The 21,457-nt window shown below is 36.3% G+C and overlaps 2 protein-coding genes across 5 annotated transcripts in view; one reads left to right on the top strand and one right to left on the bottom strand.

Moving 5' to 3' along the window:
• LOC108145645 (double-strand-break repair protein rad21-like protein 1) overlaps positions 1-21,457 on the top strand; it is a 185,593-nt gene that overhangs the window by 34,383 nt on the left and 129,753 nt on the right. The window lies entirely within an intron of this gene.
• LOC108148395 lies at positions 2,588-19,279 on the bottom strand. Of its 2 annotated transcripts, none has more exons than XM_017275461.2 (2): positions 18,074-19,270; positions 2,588-3,448 (listed from the first exon to the last, which is right to left on the bottom strand). In XM_017275461.2, the coding sequence occupies exons 1-2, from the start codon at positions 18,375-18,377 to the stop codon at positions 3,423-3,425; spliced, it is 330 nt and encodes a 109-aa protein (XP_017130950.1). In that variant the 5' UTR covers positions 18,378-19,270; the 3' UTR covers positions 2,588-3,422. The 2 variants fall into 2 exon arrangements, with proteins under 2 accessions (XP_017130950.1, XP_041566040.1); XM_041710106.1 differs by lacking the exon at positions 2,588-3,448 and adding an exon at positions 17,472-17,972 and having other exon boundaries at positions 18,074-19,279.

Below are 21,457 nucleotides of genomic sequence, written 5' to 3'. Positions count from 1 at the left end.
CAGAAATGCAAAATAGAGCGGGTCTCTTGTTTACAAAATTCCATTACAACTCAACAAGCTTGGCAGAGTTAGTGTAATCAGAAATTAGGATTCAATTCGACTAGCCAGAAAAAGTTAAGGCGCTTGGATTATCGTATAAGCCTATTCAGGACACTTTCAGGTTTCAGCACGAGGAGTTCGTCAACGTAGTGCAGATTTGGAAAACAGTTTTATCGACCATCGCAAAGATTTTCGATCCCTTAAGGCTGATTGTTGTCCGGTGCTAAATTTTCCTTTAAAATCTTACTCTTTTAAAATTTGACTGGGACGAGCCCTTAGAGGCAATTTCCGGTTAAGGTGGGAAACACATAAAGGAGATATAAAGAATTACACGTTTCGTGCACACATCACTCAGTAATGATAGCGAAGGACATGGCTTCTCAGACGCATCGGAACGCGCTCGCGGATGCTGCATATACATACAAGTGACGACGACCCAAGGAATCGAAGTCAATCTGCTAATAGCGAAATCTCGCGTAGTGCCAATTAAAGTACAAACGCTTCCTAAATTACTTGTTTTAAAATTCCTATGTGCAGTCGTATTGCTGAAAAACTGCTGCGAACCGATTCCAAAATAGTACTACAATGGTTGAAAAGGCATTCCTCTCAGTTGAACTGTTTCGTAGGAAATCGGAACTTAAGCAAGCCCCAGACGGATTTGAGTGGAGACACTTGCCCTCCGCACAGAACCCAGCTGAAATGGTGTCGAAAGATTGCAGAATTAGTAACCTACAAAAAACTATCTGGGTTGCGGCCCCTTACTCAATTCTTGAAGGAGGACTATACACTTTGGCCACACCACGACACTTCAATCGATTCCTGAAATTCAAAAAAGGCAATATCTTTTACCATACACGAAAAGTATTGTCAGCTAGACACTACTCAGCCATCGATCACCAAGGAGAAAGTCAGGAAGCCCGGCCTCATAGATCAATTGCTTAAAAATTAATCCTCCTATTATCAAGCAATTCGAACTAAAGCATTTATATTTCGCCTTTTTAATAGAGTTCCAGCTAACATATATCCATAAATCATCACGAGAAATAAACGTTCTGTTTTTACGGGTAATTGAACACATACAGCAATCATTATATTATAATAAACTCTCTTATACAGAAATAATAGCATGTTTAGAACAGATTGCAGGATCTAGACCCATCCTTAGACGAAATACAACTTGAGTCATACGAGCTCTCTAAAAACATTATTCGAGTTGCGATAAGCCAATGGAAATATCCCGTACGATGCCAAGTTGCCTGCTTTTTTACCGCGACTGCATTGATTCGCCCAACTTTAGATAAAATTTTTGTACAAAACAATTCCACACACAGGAGCCAAGGTGCTGCTCTTACTTTTAAGGGAGTGAATCCTTTTCTCATCACAGGCGTAGACTTCTGTGTTCCTTTCATGACGACGTATCAATTCCGCAGTCGTGCGCCATACAAAACATATCGTATCCCGCCGAGGTCTGCCAAAGCGTGTGTACTGTGACAATGGGATAAACTTCGTGGGAATTAAAACAAGCAATCCTGAATGCAGAAAGCCAACATCTGTACAGCGCATCTAAAGATGTCGAATTTTGTTTCATCCCACCCCGTGCGCACCACTTCGGAGACCTGTTGAAATACACGGTCGAAGCCAATTTAACGTTTGAAGTGCTACGAACAACACTCACGGAGATTCGCGGCCAATCACTCTAGCGTCAACCGATCGCAATGATGGAGAAGCGGTGTCCCCGTCACACATCATTATTGGATCATAACTGACCTCAGCTTCTGAAGGACACGGAGACGGAACACGGAGGAGACGAGCATCAACTACCAACGCTACCAGCGCTTTAACTTTCTTAAGCAGCCATTTTAGAACCTATTTCGTCGAGACTATCTACATACTCTTCAGCAACGTGCCAAATGAACCAGTCCACCACAACCTAATCTCAAAGTCGGCCAATTGGTACTTTTACACGAGAACAACGCGGCTCCCCAAACCTGGCCACTATGACGTGTCGTTGCTTTTTTTTCATACCCTTGCAGAGAGTATTATAATTTCAGTCAGTAGTTTGCAACGCAGTGAAGGAGACGTTTCCGACCCTATAAAGTATATATATTCTTGATCAGCATCACTAGGAAAGTCGATCTAGCCAAGTCCGTCCGTCTGTCCGTCCGTTTCTACACAAATTAGTCTCTCAGTTTTAAAGCCATCTGCATGAAACTTTCCCAAAAGTTGTCTTTTTATTGCAGGTAGTATATGTCGGAACGAGCCGGACTATAGCATGTAGCTCTTATGAAAACAATAAAAAAAAAATTTAATTTGTTATTTTGTAATTTTTTTTTATTCTTTAATTATAAAAATAAGACAATTATTAATTTGACAGTTCAAAATTACGCTTTTAATTTTATTAAAATCGGAAAACGATATAATATAGCTGCCATAGGAACTATCAAATAATTGAGCTGCAAACCATCATAGCTTCAATGTTTTAAACATATACGCAAGTCAATCATATTAATGTTTTCAATAATATATAATTTTTGCAATAGCTGCAAGGGTAGATGAACTTCGGCTTGCCGAAGCTTGCTTCCTTTCTTGTTTACTCTGTACGAGTCGATTTCGATAAGGACGAGGTGTTCTGGTCGGTCACTAGGCCCACTCCACTTGGTTTAGTGGGACTAAGGAGACTCGTGCAACGTTAGTTTGACCTGCCGCTACTCCATGTCAGAAGTCCGGAGGTAACTGAAGGCTCTACTTATATAGCCGCCGGCTAGTCTGGCCAGGTCTCGATTAGATTACAACTCTGCCACTTCGAGCTATTTAAATATAAGCATAGGGATTGCATATTTTACTTAGATGTATTGAATAATGTTACATATATGAATTTATATAATTTTATTTAATAGTATTTGTTTAGTAGTTATTCACTACTTTTCAACTTTGTAATTTTTAAATTACGTTCACTATGAAGTTTGCAATAAAAGTTAATTTATTTGATAAATTTCATTGATTTAAGTTCATAAAGTAAATTCCATCGGCGGAACCTGCAGAGCAGGGTGTTTTGTTCTGGTTAATGTTCTGGTTCTTCGGTATCTATAATTTTGTATTTTGTATTCACGAACTGTTTTTGTGGCAGACACGCATAGCTGAAATTTTATTCAATTCAAAAAGGGAAAAGGCTTTTTTTTAATTTGCCGATATCTTGTAATTGCTAGCACACATTACCTATTTTCATGACTAGTGCAAAAAATCGAAAAATACACTACACTGTAAATTAATAATCACAATGCAAAAATTACGATGGCTACTGCTACTGCGGCCACACAGCGTATCTGGAACAACACTAAGACTGCTAGGGACCGAGTCTCCGATGTTAACTCTCTTCATCTTCTTTAAGGGGGCAGGATGGTTTCCGGGGCTAAAAAATAAAAAATAAATATTCAAGTTTTGTCACGTTAAATGCCAATATTATTTTTTTTTCAAAATTTTTTTTATCCCGTTGCGGCGGTCGGGCGGAGTCTCTTTAAAAAAGTGGCGTCTTGCCATGCGTAAAGGGTGGATTCACAGTGATATTTAAAAAAAATATTGATTTATTTATTATATATAGTTTACTGTGGGGATGAAGGAAATTGAAATGAAAAATATGCGATTTTCAATTCTTAGCGCGGTTTTACCATTTTACATAAAAAAAAGATAGAAGGCTATAGTCAAGTTCCCTAACTATTAGCAACCTGTTACTCAGCTTACAATTTTCAAACTAAATATTTCCCCACAAAACAATCGGAGTCTAGGAGGCGCCATCTATCGAACTGCATAGCCAACACTTAAAGCTAAGAGTGTGCAGCACCCCACCCCCCGCTAACAGTTCTTTCGGTTTCTCTTTTTCTCTCTCTAATCTGGTGCGGCCGATCAGTGGCTGAGCAGAGGCAGACACGCGGCAGAGGGGCGCCAGAAATTGCATGTAAAAAAACTAATTTTAAATAAAAACTTTTGCTCAACCGTAGGTATTTTTGTATAAAATGTGTGTGCAAAATTTCGTTTAGATCGGATCATTATATTTTGGGTTACGTTACGCACCGACAGTGAGTAGTGAGAAAAACGCGTCTAAAGTTTTGTACATTACATTTCGCTCAGCCGCAAGTATTTGTAAAAAAGATGTATGAAAAATATTATTTAGATCTGACCATTACTTTGCATTTTTTTACATGCTTAATTATTATACTTATAAACGCTTAGCAACTTCATATAAAAAATCCTTTAGGGACTATACCAGTGTAACTTTTTTTTCGACATATTACAATTTTAAAAACATCCTGTGAAAGCGGCCAGGTCGTATCTAAAATTGTTGTTGAATGGCAGCGTTTTATAAAGCGTCCGCTCGCAGGCATACACCACTGCACGTGAAACTGCGTTTATCTCGAAACGACATAAGTCGTGGTCGCACAGTGTGCGGTTCCATAGGCCATAAATAAAAAAATCGAAGTCAAAATTTTGATTTTAAATGTACCAATTCTTATTTATAATTGGTCTAGCTATTTGAACTTATTCATCTTTTTGTTTTGCTCTATATGTCCTCTCTCAGAATAGCATCGAAAGAGAGAGCAAAATATTCATTGGGTATTTCAGCGTAAGCAAAATGTTAAAATGTTATAAGCTTAGTAAAACAAGTTTAAGTGCAATGAAAGTGCTTAATATTATATACATATATTTTTTTATTCAGTATTAGCTATCATACATAAATTACATTTAAAATATAATAACTAATTTAGGGAAAGGAGTAACTAGCTACTGTGGCCATCGACTCGACAATTGATAAAACTCTTTATTTGTATTTGAGATATAATATTTAAATCTGATGTATAATTTTACATATGCGTAAGAAAGATAATATTAGATTGCAGTTAGAAGCTGTAAGGTCAGATAATAGTTTTGAGGGCGGGGTAAGACCGAATAGGTTTATTCTGATGTTTTGGTAGTGACCACAAGTATCTAGTAGATGTTGGACTGATAGTTCAGCTCCGCAGTTAGGTCAGTTCAGCCGCCTTTCACTATTGAGGATATGTTTGTGCGTGAGATTTGTGTGTCCAGTTTTTAACCAAGTGAAAATGGCGCATTCCCTTCTGTTGATCAAAGTAGGAAACTTGATGTCCTTTTTTGCCAGGATTAAACTGCTTATACCAGTCTTCCAGTTCGATGTCCAGCAATATGTTTTTGATGTTTTTCCAGATGTCCTGTTGTACTCCAGGAATGATTGTGTGGCACGAAGCTCGTCCAGCTAGCTATGCAACTTTGTCAGCTAAGTCGTTCCCATCTAGTCCTACATGAGACGGGACCCATAAACGCTTAATTTTGCTTTTGTTTTTGATGCAGAGGTGACGAATTTCTGATAACAGGTTGTTGCTATTGCAAGAGTTTTGGACTCCTTGCATCGTGGACAGACTATCACTGCAGATGATATATCTTCCCTTAAGTTCGAGAGCAACGTTAATTGCCTTAATAATAGTTACTGCTTCTGCAGTAAAACGGAGAAGTGGTGAGGTAGCTGACCCCATGAAACAATTAAGCCTTCTTTGTCTACCACTGAGAAGGTGGTGGTGGCGTCGGACTTTGAACCATAAGTGTAAAGCCATTTCCTATTTGTGGGTAACTTTTTCAAATAGCTGGTTAAACGTTGTGATTGGTGTCCTTGATTTTTGAAAATCTCGAAGTGTAGTGTCTGTGTCGGTGGAGCGTAATTTCCTAGGGGGGGGATGGAATGACTTTTTTCCAGCGATAAGGCATTTCTATGTTGTGTCTCTTGATAAAGGTTATACATCTTCGTATCGTGGATTGGACTTTAAATTGTATTCGATGCTTCGAGGCTACTTCAAAGACCTTCATCAAAATACAGTTGGTTGAGCACATGAGTTTTGGTATTAATTTGAAGGTAGTTTGCGCGACTCTGGTTTTAATATCCGGCTAGGATGCATTTAATTGGGGTCGTTGGAAATGTGCCAATGCTACGTCTGACAGCAGAATGATAAGAAGGTAAGAACTTTTTTAAGTTCGATGATGCGCACCACCCAATTTTGGACAGCAACAAAGCTCTAGTTGCTTGTATAAGTGTTTTCCGATGGATGAAGGGTTCGATTAGAAGTTAAGAATTTAATAATGTTTAGTCTATTGATAAGATTGATCCTAAGTTCGTTACAGTGTCGTTTAAATATGAGTCGTTCATCAATTGTCAGGCCAAGAATTTTAAGTAAAGGAACTCGTTCTATGTCTACGTTATTGTACGATAATGGTGGGTATGTACAGCGCTGTTTTATGAAATAGCTTACATTTATTTACAGCAAGAGTCGCACCGGAGTTGTTTTCCCATATTTGGATTTCTTCAAGGATTTCTTTAAACTTATTATTTAGTGTAGTGGTATTCTGACATTTGCTAAAAATTATGGCATCTTCTGCATAAATTGACAATTCAATTTGCTTGTCTTAAGGCGATTATGAACAATACCACAGAGAGTGGCGATCCTTGTGGGATGCCATTGTGGAGAGTATAGAAATTGGATAGAGTATTGTTATATATGAAATTCAGTCTATAACGGGTGTTTTTCCTTTCGTATACTGAAGGGCATATTCGAGTTCACTAAGAGTGAAATTGGAGTCAAGGTCTGTGGAGTCGGTTGACAGTTCGGTGGGTGTGTATTCCTGAGAATGAATTTCTTCGTTACGAGTCTTGTATTGGTGTGGGACGTTGTTGTCCTTAAAGTAGTCCGACCAAAAGTTCGCAAAGGCATCGCTTATATCCGCACAGTGTTGGAGATCTTCGTTGTTATATTAAATTGTTCTGAGGTTATTTGGGAAAAATTCCTATTAAACGATTTAGATCTGACCAAGTTTTCTTGGTATTAGATGTGAATCTTTCAAAGGATTCCCGTTTTGCTTTTATGGAATTATATTTGAATAGAGCATTAGATTTTCTGTACGAAATCAGGGCAGCGGTGCTCTGAGTTTGTTTTTAGGTGTGCTAGAGGGATTGCTTGTGTTGCCTTAAATCTTGCAGAGTTTTGCTCCACCAAGAAACATTTCGCGGATGTAGAGAGGGTTTGGTTTGTGGGATTGCTACATTAGCTGAGGCTTTGATTCCTTTTATTATTTTGGCGACAAACAGGTTTAAGTCGTTTGTTGCAGGGAAATTAGAGTGAACTTTGCAATTGCTGCGATACAGATTGGCTTTATCTATTTTATATTTTGGAGATGGTGGTAAGTTTTTGGGATTAGTTTAAAACTGAATATGTGGCTTTACAGTATAATGATCGCTTCCGTATAGAGAGTCTTTTACAGACCACATACAAAAAGGGAACAGCGATGCGTAGGCTAACGTTAGATCAATAGCCGTGAAAGAGTTGTGAGTGGAATGATGGGTATATGACTTCTTCTATTTGGAGACCTCTAGAGTTTTGCGAGGGTGACCCCCACAATGGTCTCCAAGCATTGAAATCTCCCACATATAGGATTGTTATGGTAGTAAGATCTACTATTTTTAGAATTTCGTTGGCTACTAATAATTGAGAAGGAGGTAAACTCTATATGTATTAAAAATACAGATATTGGGATGGGCTAGGATTTCAATACATAAAGAGCAGGTATTGCTGTTGATTGGTATGGGCTTGTGGGGAATACATTTACGTACAAGTATGCTAACACCTTGTTTGGCATAGGTATTAGAGCTAATATTATAGAAATATCCAGTAAGTTTCTTGGGATAGGCAATATTCGATAAGTTGACATTAATATGGGTTTCCTGACGGCAAATAACATCAGGGTTGGTATCGTTTATCAAAAGTTGTAGTTCGTGGTAATTGTTAAAGTAACCATTCATGTTCCATTGTACTAGTGTAATGGGCATAAGTGGGAAGAGCTAATGGATGTTATTTGTTTTGGTGCTTAAGGTGGTTTGGGATTGACGAAACTAGGAATTACTCATAGTATCGTCAGAGTAATGGGTGTTTAAATTATTATTATTGTGTGAAGTTGATTTTTTATGATTTGAGTTTGTTGCTTGGCTGCTTGTTTTGGTTTGGTATGTACTCGCGAAGTTTTACCGAGTGTCAGGAAATTTCGATTTTAGTTGGGAGGTTATAGAGTTCGAATGTTATTAGTAATGTTATGTTATGATTTCATAAATTTTTAAATTTCCGTAGCTTTTTGTGATTAAAGTATATCGACGATTTCTTTCTCGTGAATGTCACAGAGGTACGGGGCATAAACTGTCCCTTTCACAAAATTGAGGGCCTCGTGGAGCTTACACTGTACTCTGCATATACCGGTTAGCTCGGTAGTGTTTAGAAACTTTTCAGCATCGGTTTGAGATTTTACTAGCATGAGAAATTAAGAAATTGTCTTTTCGGTATTGATGGAGGCGATTGTGATATATCTTGGATTGTCAACTGAGGTAGGTGGAAGTTCGGGGAATGCAATGTCTAGTTTCTGGGGTTGTCTTCTTTTTTTAGATGGTGGGCTGATGGCAAGCAGTGCAAACCGATTGTCGCCCAGTTTTGGAGGACCTGGATCCATAATGTGCTTCTTGACTTTATACGTTAATTGTTATTTATAAACGGTGGTTTGAAGACTATTGCAAAATACGCGATGAAAAAGTGTGAAAGATAAGAACAACGTGGTTTCAATAAGAACAGTGGCCGTTCGGGAACCGCTGTTTGGTGATAAGAGACGTCCGATAGCGACGAGAGATAGTCGAAGACTGCTTAATATTATAATAAAGGTATTATCTTCCATTTTACAACCAAAAGTAAATGTAGTATGTGATGTGTTTTGTGTAAATAAATACGAACGGCTTGCAATTATACGTAAAGGTAACCTAACCTCAATTTTTAAAAAAAGACGTGCTTCTGCTGTTTGTTGTAGTTTGTTTCCGTTTGTTGGTTTGTATTGTCGTTTGTTGTTATTTTTGTGTTATGTTTTGTGTTTATATTTTTTTCTTTAAAATAATAGCGTATTATTTCCTTAGGAGTGCTAATTTTCACGATTGTGTTCTGTTCTGTGTCGTATCAATGAAAGCTATATGATATAGTTGTCCGATTTCAATAATTTTAAAATCGAAACTCGGGAATATTAAACTATTACTAAATCTTAAAGAGCTAAACAAAAAATGTAAAAATCAAAAAGGCTATAATTTTTTTTCAATTTTTTTTCCCGATTATTCCTATGAAAACTATAGGATATAGTGGTACGATCTGGCCAATTTATGGCCATTTTATATATTTATAAAATTTTTCTAGATTTTTGATTAAAGTTTCAAAGCGATAGCCCCTCTAAAAGTATTTATGGCCGCGGCTCCCATACAAGACCGACCATTGTGGATCGGTTTTAAATTAACACTCAATCATGTTGAATAGGTCCTGCCTACAATGTCCTATGAATTTTTGGATTGGTTAAAAATTGTCCATATTGCTGAATTTAAAAAATCATTTTTTCACACCATACGCCTTTTTAATCGATACCATTTCAGCCACTCATTCGACCGAAATCATGTAATTTTTAAAAAAATAAATATTTAACTTAAATAATTAATGTAGGCAACTTTAAACTTTAAGAATCCGGATTCTTAATATTTTATTTATTAACATTAAATATCAGAATAATACAACGCCACCAAAATTTTTCAGTCATATTAAGAAAATAATATTTTAAACTGTTTCCTTAAAAGCCTGCAAGAATAATTAAGTCACATAGCACTATCCATCAAATGACATTTACAGCGACACCTTTTTGAGCTGTTAAACAAAAATAAAAAAATATTAAACTAATTTTACATCAATCTTAAGAAACATTTAAGAAAAATCTTTAATTTAAAGAAAAACAAGAAAGGGTGTTTATAGGCTTGCAGTTATTGCAAAAATTAAATGCTAAATTTTTGTTGCAAATGCATATAAATTGCGTACATTTTACATTCGAGTCTATGTATCGGAAAACAGATCGCTTTCAAATAGGCAATGCATTTAACTTTCACACACTACTGAAGCTTTAACGAAAAAAAAAAACTGCATCTTAGCTGAAGAACTAAGAGTGTATGGCAATCGCCAAAAGTCACAAAGCTTCTGATCTGAGCCTAAGAGAAGTTTTCGCCGATCAGCCGCTGTACCCAAAGATAGCTTATGAGACTGCGTTGACGTGCAGACGAAACTAGAGCTAGTCGATTTATGTATACAATTTTTGAGTATATTTAAAAATTTTGAAGCTATGATGATGTTCAGCTGAATAAATATGAAGTTCGCTGCCGCCCCTCTTCCGCTGCTCTGCCGGTAATCGCTGCAGTAGGGATATAGAACGAAAGAACTGTTAGCGGGGGTAGGTGTGCTGCACGCTCTTAGCTTCTAGTGTTGTTTTCAATTGTTTTATAGGAGGAATATTTAGTTTGAAGTTGGTGAGCGTAGTTATTGGAATCTAATAGTCGGAAAGCTTACTACAGCATTCTCTCTTGTTCAATATTTCAATTGTTCTAATGGGAGCTATATGATATAGTGGTCATTGCAAAAAAAAATTAACTTCTCCGCGCCAAATGCCCAAAAAAACTCCAATGATAGACAGATAGTGAACTTTACATATATATTATATATATTGATGGCTTCGCAAATATTGAGTAAATGTGTCGGCGCAGACAATAAGGCGCGTAAAATAATCAAATTTCAATGTGAAGATTGGTTCAAACAACAATTGCACTATGGTCCAAAAGCCAAAATTGTTGGCATAGATGATTTTTATTTTTTTGTTAAAAAATTTAATGAATTTTTTTTTTTTTTGATTCCCTATAATTATATAGGTATATGCACAAATTTTTGAAACTTTGTCAGCTGTTAGAGTGTGTTGTCCAATGTGTTCTAAATCATTTCGAAAACTGGAAGAAAGAAGTCCCACTAAGACTTTTGAACTTTACCATTTTTTTAAATATTGTCGAACCTTTGCAAAAATAGTCCTTATTTTATGAAATGAAAAGTTTTAGAAGTTAAAAAATGAAAAGTTAAAAGACTAAGCAGAACCCGATTAAAAATATTAATAGTCATAAGAAAAGGAAAATTACACTTTGTTTTGATAAGTGGATTGTATGGGGGTGGCAGGAAAGCGTGGTCAAATTGACAATACAATTTTTCGAAATTCTACGTTAGTCTTAAAAAATTTGGTGAAAATTTTCAGAATTTTTGGTTTATTTTTAGAGTTTATGCCAAAATCTGGACTTTGGGCCATGGTGCATTAGTGTCAACCAAAATATTAAAATAAAGTTATTTAGTTTGGAAAGGATCACTGAATTGAAGGTCTGAATTTAGTTAAACTCAACTTGAACTTGTTTCGGAGCAATACTAAACCGTATGTACGATGATCACCGCACAAAAATTGGTCCAGAAGTGCACTAAAAACCGTATAAGTTGGTGAATGATACTTAGTTTGGGGATGTTTCACTTCTTCTGGTGTAGTTGATAAACACTAGTGCAGTTTTCTTTTTTTTTTGGCTCATACCGTATTTTATTTATGGAATCTTCTCTCTTAGAGACTGACGACAACTAGGCAAATATTAATATAGTATATTTCTTTATTGAAAACTTGAATAAAAACTAACAAAAGGCAAAGGATTGATAGGATATACCTTCTGTCAAAAAAGTACCTGGACTGGACTAATAAAACACATATTTTCCATTTAATAATTTAAATTTATTTTGTCGCCTTCAAAGTAGTCCCCATTAGAGGCAATATACCAGCGATTCTGCCAGTCTTCAAAACATTTTGTATAGGCGTTTTCCGGGATAGCCTTCAACTCCCGTACCGAATTTTGTTTGATGTCTTCAATGGTGCTAAAACGGGTTCCACGGAGCGGCAACTTGAGTCGAGGAAACAAAAAGAAGTCGCACGGGGCTAAATCTGGCGAATACGGAGGTTGTTCGATGGTATTTATGGAGTTTTTTACCTTGTATTCGTTGACAATCGTAGCTCGATGCGACGGCGCGTACTTTGTTCAATATATTCGTTCATTATGAAATTCGGCAAGCAACTAGAACATAGACTGACGAAACCTGCGACTGTAAACAAACTGCTAGACAGATCGCGCACAAACTTCACTTCTTCGTAATGCAGTACAGTGTTACCAACATAACAAAAAAAAATCGGTTCAGCACAGGCTTTTTAATTAACCCAGTCCCGATACTTTTTTGACAAAAGGTTTGTTGATTTATTATTTTATTCTTTTCAAACACAACCACTTCCGAGCAACACCGCAGAAAAAGAGAGAGAGGATATTGAAAATGAGACCAGACTATTACAAAGTCAAAAATACCGTTTAGAGATACCAGATCTATAACTTAATACTAAATGTTATTTTTGAATATATGTTCAACACGCCCCCTCAAAAATAACATTAAAGAAAAAAATTTCATTAGTTATAATAACAATAAGTATATCCTAATGTGCTGTGTGTTCATTTCTGGGGAGTATAAAAATGATCCAGCATTCGCTGCAAGGATTCGGGAAAACCCAGTAAAACCCGATCAGATCATTACTTAACATAATTCATATTATAACATTTTTAATTTTAAATTTTTCTTGTCTTCTTGTAGTCCAATCTTGCTACACAGTTTATTGAATATCTTGCTGCTGGCAACGGCTTGGTAAAGATGTCTGCAAGATGGTTTTCTGTGGAAATATACTCAATACAAATATTGTTATTTTCAACTTGCTCTCTAGCAAAATGATACCTAATATCAATATGTTTGGATTTTTTATGGCAGGAGGGATTATTAGCTATACTAACACATCCCTGATTGTCTTCATATATTTTTATAGGTCTTTCAAAATTTATATGAACACTTTCTAATAAAGACTTCAACCACAAGGCTTCTCTTACAGCTTCGAACAAGGCCATGTATTCAGCTTCAGTCGACGAAGCAGCTACGGAGTTTTGCCTTTTCGTATTCCAACAGATACGATTTTGGTTAAACATTTTGAATAGAAACCCGGTTGTACTATACCTATCAATTTCATTGCCTCCCCAGTCTGCATACCCGACAAATATATTTTCAAAACTTGTATTCCTTTTAAATTCCAATTTTATATCTATATTCCCTTTTATATATCTAAGAATCCTTTTTAAACATAACCATAATTCTGCATTATTTTTATTCATATATCGAATTAAAATATTAACGGCGGTGGCTAAGTCTGGACGTGTACATAACATTACATACATAAGACATCCGACTAAATTCCTACAAAGCGCATCATACCATTAATCAGAATTTAATAATTCATAATTAAGCTTGCTTGCTAGTGGAGTACTGACTGTTTTACAATCACTCATTTTGAACTTATTTAAAATCTTTTTAATGTAAGCAGCTTGACTTAAAAATATTTTTCCATCTTTGATTTCTATTCTTATTCCAATAACATGTCGAATTTCTTACTAGTCCGTCATTCTAACTTGTTCATTAAATATGATATGATTTCATTTTTTCTATATCTGCTGTGCAAATAACTAAATCATCTACATAAAGAAGTAAGTATATGTTCTTTCTTACGTCACCCTTATCAAGGACATAAACACATCGATCTACCGGTGAGTTTACGAACCCACACTCCTTTAGTGCTTGCTCAAATACCTCAAACCAACATCTTGCTGCTTGTTTGAGACCATAAATTGCTTTATTCAATTTACATACACTATTTGTACTACACAATACACCTTGATTTATAAATTTCTTATAGATTTCTTCTTTTAATTTCCCATTTAGAAAAGCACTTTTTACATCCATGTGATGTATTTTGAAATCATATTGAATTGAAATAGATAATAAGAAGCGTAAACTGGCTATTCTAGCCACAGGAGTAAATGTTTCTTCATAATCTACAAGATACTTCTGCGTGAATCCACGCGCCACTAATCTAGCTTTATGTCTTATTGGATTTCCAAATTCGTCGGACTTTAAAGTAAAAACCCATTTTCTATCAACAATATTTATATTTTCAGGCCGCTTAACAATTAACCAGGTATTATTAAATTTATGGGCATCCCATTCGGTTTTAATAGCAGACTCCCATAAAGATTTGTCACTCCTACTTTGTATTTCTTCAAAGGAACTTGGAACAACACTAAAGATTGTATGAGCATTTAAAATATAGTTATTGTAATCTATTTCATCTTCCTTGTATGATATTTGTTGCCTGTTCTTTAGCCCATCACTTCTTCTAGAAATACGTTCAATATTTTCACTGAGCTGTTTTGAGTCAAATCATTTCTCCATACTGTCATTCTGGAAATTTATTTTATCATTTTCCTTACTCTCATTCTGGAAATTTATTTTATCATTTTCCTTACTCTCATTCAGGATTTTCATATTATCTTTCTCCTTACTCTCATTCAGGTTACAAACGGTATTTAATTTTATTTGTTTTAGTATCCCGACTATATAAGACTAAGTCTTTTCAGATTCATTGGTCACTTTATGATTGTTACATTCAAACTTAAATACTGGAAGTACAATTACATTACATTACGTTACAATAACAATTTAACATTTCAACAAGTTATGGTGACATGAGTAACATAAAGAAATGAATTGAATTTAAAACAAAATGAGATTGACATTAAAAATTAAGATTAAAATAAGAATAATAATTAGCTTGTGCCCTTTAAATAGTTTATAAGTACGTTTTTAAAGTGCGTTTCATTTCGTATAGTTTTAATATTGTTTGGGAGGTCATCGCCAATTTTAATCTTTTGCAGACAATGTTGTTTGTTCTGGCAGACGAAGTCAGTTGCACATGTTCAATTAAGTACTGCGGCTCTTTTTTAGTCAGGAGTTTACGCAGAAATAATAGGGTTTTTAACTTAATCCATGACTCAAGGCTAATCAAAAACTTTATTTGAATAACATGTTATGTGCTCCCTGCGGTTTAAATTAAAACATATCGCGCAATTGAGTTGAAGGCAACTTTTAGTATTCTCATGCTTATGGCGTCACAGGAACCAAATACTTCAATTCCGTAAAACAACGTTGGAATTATGCAGGTTTTCGCTACAAGCATCCTGATATTCTGTGGAATAAGGTTTCTGAATAAGGACAGCTGCCTGAGCATGCCATATGCTTTTCCTGTGGCTTTGTTCACATGGTCATTCCACGTTAAGGTGGAATTAAATTTTATTCCCAGATTTGTGGCTCGTTTAACAAATTCTATTTCAACATTTTTTACCTCAATCTTTGGAAGACAGCTAAAGTCAATTGATTTTTTATGAATTAGAATGCACTTTGATTTGGATGGATTGAGTCTTAACCCGTTCGTTTCAGCCCAATCATTTATTTCATTGTTGCTAATTCTAATACACTCACTAATTCGACCTAGGGGACGGCTAACATAACTGGACATCATCTGCATATAGGTGCACATAACAAACAGAAATACATTTAGGGAGATTTACATAAAACGAGAAAAGCAGTGGACCTAAAACTGAGCCTTGTGGGACTCCTTGTGTGAGAGGCAGAAATGAAGATTTTTGCGACCCGGAGACGACGGCCTGCACCCTGTTTGTGAGATATGTTCGGATGAGGCTTATTGCACTTGAAGAGAAATTGTACAGTGTGCGAATCTTTGTGCAGAGTATTTCGTGGTTTAAAGTTTAAAGTTAAGAAGTGTTAGGAGGGTTACTTTGCTGTCATCGATTTTTTTTGGCGAATGTCGTCGGATATCTTTAAAATGGCAGTTGTACAACTTCTGTGCTTTTTAAAACCTGATTGCTTACAACTAAGAAGATTATTGTTCTCCAGGTGATTTTGCATCTGCAGGGCAACTAATTGCTTAAAAGACTTTGCAAGGAAAGGCAAGATGGGAATTGGTCCAAATTCATTTTTTTGATTTCAAGACGGGCAAAATTTTAGCAATTTTCTAGCAATCAGGAAACATTGACGTGGTAAAAAATGTATTAATAATATGGGTAATAGAACAAATAAGTTTTGGGAGCAACATTTTTATAAATTTGGGACTAATATATCTAGACCTTCTGCATTTGATTTTACTTTAAGTATACATTCAAGGACTTCACATGGCCGTACACACATAAAGTTAAAAATAATATCACAGGATGTTGTTGAGTTCAGGTACAAATTATGTGTAGGAATGACGGAAGGAACCTCTGAAAATTTCTTATTAAGGGCGTCTACATCAAGGTCCGATTTAGCCTTAGCATTTTGTTTTCCTATGCCTAGGCTTCTCAAATCCTTCCAAACTTGACCAGGAGTCTCTGCATTGGCAAATTTAGCATTATAAAATCTTCGTTTGGAGGAAGAGATCGAGTTTGTGACTAAGTTTCTCAGTTGTTTAAAAATGATGTGCAGGCTTTCAGTTTTATACCAAATTTCCAAATTAAACCATGGCTGTGCGGCAGGTTTTTGTGTTTTTGTTCTTAACGGAACACAGTGTTCAAATAACCGTCGAATGTTGGAATTAAATAATAGAAGTTGATCCTGTGGCGAAGTCAAGTCATAAATATTTGTAAAGTCATAATTGTCAAATTCAGTTAGTAGTTTGTTGAGATTGATTGATTTATAGTCCCTACAGTTAAAAAATCGTGTTGAATTGTCAGAAATAAAATCATATGTCATAAATATCAAGTCATGTTTAGAGAACGCTGGCACACACAGCTGGTCATAGAAAAGAATTTTTTAACGGTTCACTAACAAAGGTAATACAGGTACTTGTGAAATGCGTAGGTAGTTGGCAGTTTACCAAGCTTAGGCTAAGAGAGTTAAAGTCATTTTGTACACTTTGTTTTCTGATCCTATTGCTATTAAGATCTCCAGCCAGGATTACGGGTTCATACGCCACAGATATGTCTGATACGGACTCTAAGAGATCAGTATATTCGGTCATTCGATGGGGTCTATAAATACAACAGATTAACATTTTTGATTTGGAACTAGGATCTACGACTTCCAGAAACAAATATTCAACTCTACCTTCGATCGGGTTTGATTTAATAAGCTTCGAAGTGTATTTGTTGCTTACAAAATTCGCCACACCGCCTGCGTGTTCTAATCTGTCTGACCTATGCAACACGTAGCCATCACATTCAAAAGGGACGTCACTGTAGCCACTTACAAACCATGTTTCTGAAACACAAATTATATCAACATTTGATCCTACAAAAAGTTCCCTAAACTCATCCATTTTTCTGACCAAGCTTTGAGCATTTATGTGGACAATCTTCAGACCAACTTTTTGTTTACACAGAATTCTCAGCAGACTGCTCGCTGTTGCATTATTTGTACTGACCTGCATTATAATAAGGTAAGGTAAAGTGGGAAACGCACATATGAATTGAGAAGGCACAAGCTAGATTTGAACGAAAAAAGATTACCACTAGAAAACCAAAATTACTCTTAAAAACTACAAAAATAAAGAGATTAGCTGCATAAGAGATGTTATTTACGAAAGCTATTTTGGGCAGTACGAGGGGTAACTTCGGCAACCAGTGCGCTGGATCCAGAGAGGGCGAGAGCAGACTCAGCAGCCGTGATCGCTGAGAGCTCATCAAGTTGCTGGATAACGTAAATGTCCTCTCTCCCACTGCACTTCACGTGCACAATCCCAAGGCGCGTAAAAACAGCAGCAAGAGATTTCTGCTTCTTCAAACGCATGGTTTCTTTAAATATGGAGAAATGAACTCTCGTGAGCTGCTCATTAACATAGAGAGCGGCCGGCGAGTCAAAGCCCAACAGGTGTATGCTCAGTTGCTGTTTCGTTGTGCGCCGGAAGTCAGCCAGTGCCCGAAGAAGTGAAACTTTTTCCCTCGTAGTTTCCAATTTTATCAGAATTGGCGGGTCGACCAGTGAATTTTGTGATTTTCGGACCCTAAAAATGTAGCGGACTCTCGGAGCCGGAACAAGGTTTGTCGCGAAGCAGAGCTTGTAAAACAGCGGTCTTAGTTTCTCTACGTCAACAAAAGGAACGCCATGCATACGCACTGCGCACGCCTCGCTTTCGGCACGCTGTTCGTCAAGCTTACCTTGCACCGTGCCAATTTGGGATTTTAGGGAGCGCAGCTCCTCAACCTCCTGCTCCAGCTGCAACATGCGATCGGCCATCTGCTTCATCTCCGTGGTGACGCCCAAGAGCCGTTCCTGCAGCACCTCAAGCATCCTCTCCTCGACCTCACGGATGGTGGACTTGATCATCTGGGCTTGTTCATCAAATCGGCTATTCATTGCCGCGATAAACATTGGTGAGGTAGTGTCATAGGCAGCGTCAGAGGGGCGCCCGCGCTTAGAGCCAGAGGATTCTTTCAAGCGTTTTCCCTCTGGCAAAACCATATTTTGTTTTGTTTTTATTCTTCGTTGAGTTGGTGTTGTGTTGGTGACGAGAGTTTTTCGATTGAGTGTTTTGATGTGTTGAGTGTTTTGTCTCTGTGCTCTTGTGTTATGTTATGCACTGTTTCTTTCATGATTTGTTGTTGCACTTAAAATTGTGGATTTATTAGGAAGCGATTTTTGTAGCTTAGAACCGATTTATTCCGGGCAAAACGAACTTTTATGTGTTGTACTCTTATTTATGCTGCTGTTGTAAGCAGTTTTTAGTTTTTTTAAAGCCGTGTTTAAGGTATTTTCGGTGTGAAAGCGGAGCTTCACAAAAGTGCGTCTATTCGATTCGATAACAATTAGTATCCTATCATTATCCTTACTCTCATTCGGGATATTAACATTACCACACTCCTTACTCTCATTCAGGATACAAACGGTATCATTATCCTTACTCTCATTCGGGATATTAACATTTTCACATTCCTTACTCTCATTCAGGATACAAACGGTATAATTATCCTTACCCTCATTCGGGATAATAACATTTTCACACTCCTTACTCTCATTCAGGATATTATTATTATCACATTCCTTACTCTCATTCAGGGTATTAACATTATCATACTCCTTACTCTCATTCAGGATATCAATTAAATCACTTTCCTTACTCTCATTTAGGAATTCCAATCCACTTTTCACAGCTCTTGAATTAATCATATTTGTTTCGTCTACAATTACGTCTCTTGCGACAATAAATCTTTCATTAGCTAAGTCCCATAGTTTTAAACCATTTGGTTTATAACCAACTAAAATAGTTTTACATGATTTTTCATCAAATTTTCTTTTCCTGTTTTTAATATGAACATACACTGTAGAATCAAATATTTTCAAATATTTTAAATCAGGTTTTTTGTACCATGCTTCATATGCAGTTTTTGTACTATCATCAAGTGCCCTAGTCGGAATCCTGTTAATAAAATAGGTTGCTGTCAGAAGAGCTTCACCCCAGTAGCTTTTATATAATTTAGCACCACATACCATACTCAGAGTGGATTACAAATAAGGGTCTATTTATGTATTCTTTATTTTTATGTTTTTCAAAACGCAACCTGGTTTGTTTACCATGCTTCACATATCTCATCAACTGGATAAACATTATCTAAAAGATTATTGTCACTAAATAAATTATTTCTTTTAATTTCTAGCAATTTTCCTTGATTAATATGACCTAATCTCTCATGCCATAAACGATATTCATTAGTTTTCACATTTAATGTATAGGCCTTAAATTCAAGAATTGGTGTATTGAACGTACCTGAATTCTCAGCAACAACAAAACTATTCTTGCGTATCTTTACGTCGTGACTGCCAAAGATAACAGTCATACCAGCCTCCTGCAGTCGCTTGACAGAAATTAAGTTTTCTGCAAACTCCTGGCAATAAAGCACATCCTCAAGCGTGATTTGATTTCCGTTGTGCAGTCTAATAATGCTGCCCTTCGTTGCAAAAATAAATTTGCCATGCGACAACTATTTTTATTGGCAACGCCAAGTCGATGGAATCAGCAAAGAGTTTCTCGTCATTAACGAGATGGTCTGTAGCACCAGAGTCCAGTATAAATTTCACTTTTTCACCGCCGGTTTTGGACATGTTTTTATTTAAACGATTTAACATAAACGCTAAGCCGGGTTGGGTTGTTGCTGTTTGTGCTTGTTTGTTATTTTCTTTATTTTTATCGTTTATTATTCTTTTATACGCATAACAATCCTTTTTCATGTGCCCTTCTTTGCCACAGTGATGACACCTAATGTTAAACTTTCCTTTTGCATTGAATGGCTTGCGAATTATCGCATCGCTCAATTAGTTCGCGGCCCGATATATAAGGAGCAGTAGTAAGCAAATATAGATATTTTTTATCGAAAGTGTCGATTATCATAAGCTTTGTGTAAAAATTATACAATTCTGTGACCACGTGCTTTTAAGTTACAAATTTTTAAGTAATACAACCTTTGGGTTTTTCTACAATATGGAAAAAAAGGAGTTTCGTGTCCTGATTGATAGGAAAAAATACAGTAAAAGCAAAAGCTTGGCTTGATAAACATTACCCAGATTCTTCTCCGGGAAAATCAACCATTAAAGATTGGTACAATGAATTTAAACGTGGTCGTGTGGACACCAAAGACGCTGAACGCAGTGGTCGCCCAAAAAAAATGTGGCAAAAATCCGAAAAATGGTGTTGGCCGATCGCAAATTGAAATTAAAGGAGATAGCTGATGCCTCAAAGATATCGGAAGGCAGTGTGTTTACGATATTACATGAACATTTGGACATGAGAAAGCTCTGCTCGAAGTGGGTGCCGCGATTGCTAACACCGGACCAAAAGCAACAACGCATCGATTGATTGTCGATACTGAGACCTATTTTGAGGGTAAAAGTTCATCTTTCTACAAATATGGCATAGAAAGGTTGGAGAAGCGCTGGACTGAGTGTATAGCCGTAGATGGAAACTATATTGATGAATAAAACAAAATTTTCAAAAAATTTTTTTTTTCATTTTTAGGCCGGGAACTTATTGAGCGGTGTGATAAAGTATTATAATTTTTAAATGTATTGGTATTTTTAAACGATTTATTTTTATAATTATTTTTATTATTCACAGTTGCTTTCATAACTTTCTTACTTGTATCTTTGCTATCGTTTTTAATTTTTATCTCGTGATCGAGCAATCTGTTCTTTACAAAAGCTAAAGTAAGATTTTCCCCAGCTAGTGTCTCAATAGCAGTTATTACCCCATTATACGACGATGGCAAGGTCAAAAGCAAGTGCGATACTTTGTCCATTTCTTCGATTTTTGCTCCTGAAGCCAACAACTCACTCATTAGTTCATCGTAAAAACTGGAAAGACATAATAGTGTTGTCTCACTCTGCAACTTAAGCGACATCAATCTCTTTCTAATCGCTAACTGCAACGCGAGGCTCCTGCGCTCATAGATCGCGTCCAAATTCCTAAGAATTTGTCGCGCCGTACTGTCGCTCGTCGCAAAGTTGAGAAAGGAGTCACTAAGATATTCTATCAATTCTCATCAATTACT

The sequence above is a fragment of the Drosophila elegans genome, unplaced genomic scaffold (assembly GCF_018152505.1).
Source record: "Drosophila elegans isolate 14027-0461.03 unplaced genomic scaffold, ASM1815250v1 contig_767, whole genome shotgun sequence".
NCBI classification, from domain to species: domain Eukaryota; kingdom Metazoa; phylum Arthropoda; class Insecta; order Diptera; family Drosophilidae; genus Drosophila; species Drosophila elegans.
This window is presented reverse-complemented; position numbering and strand designations above follow the sequence as displayed.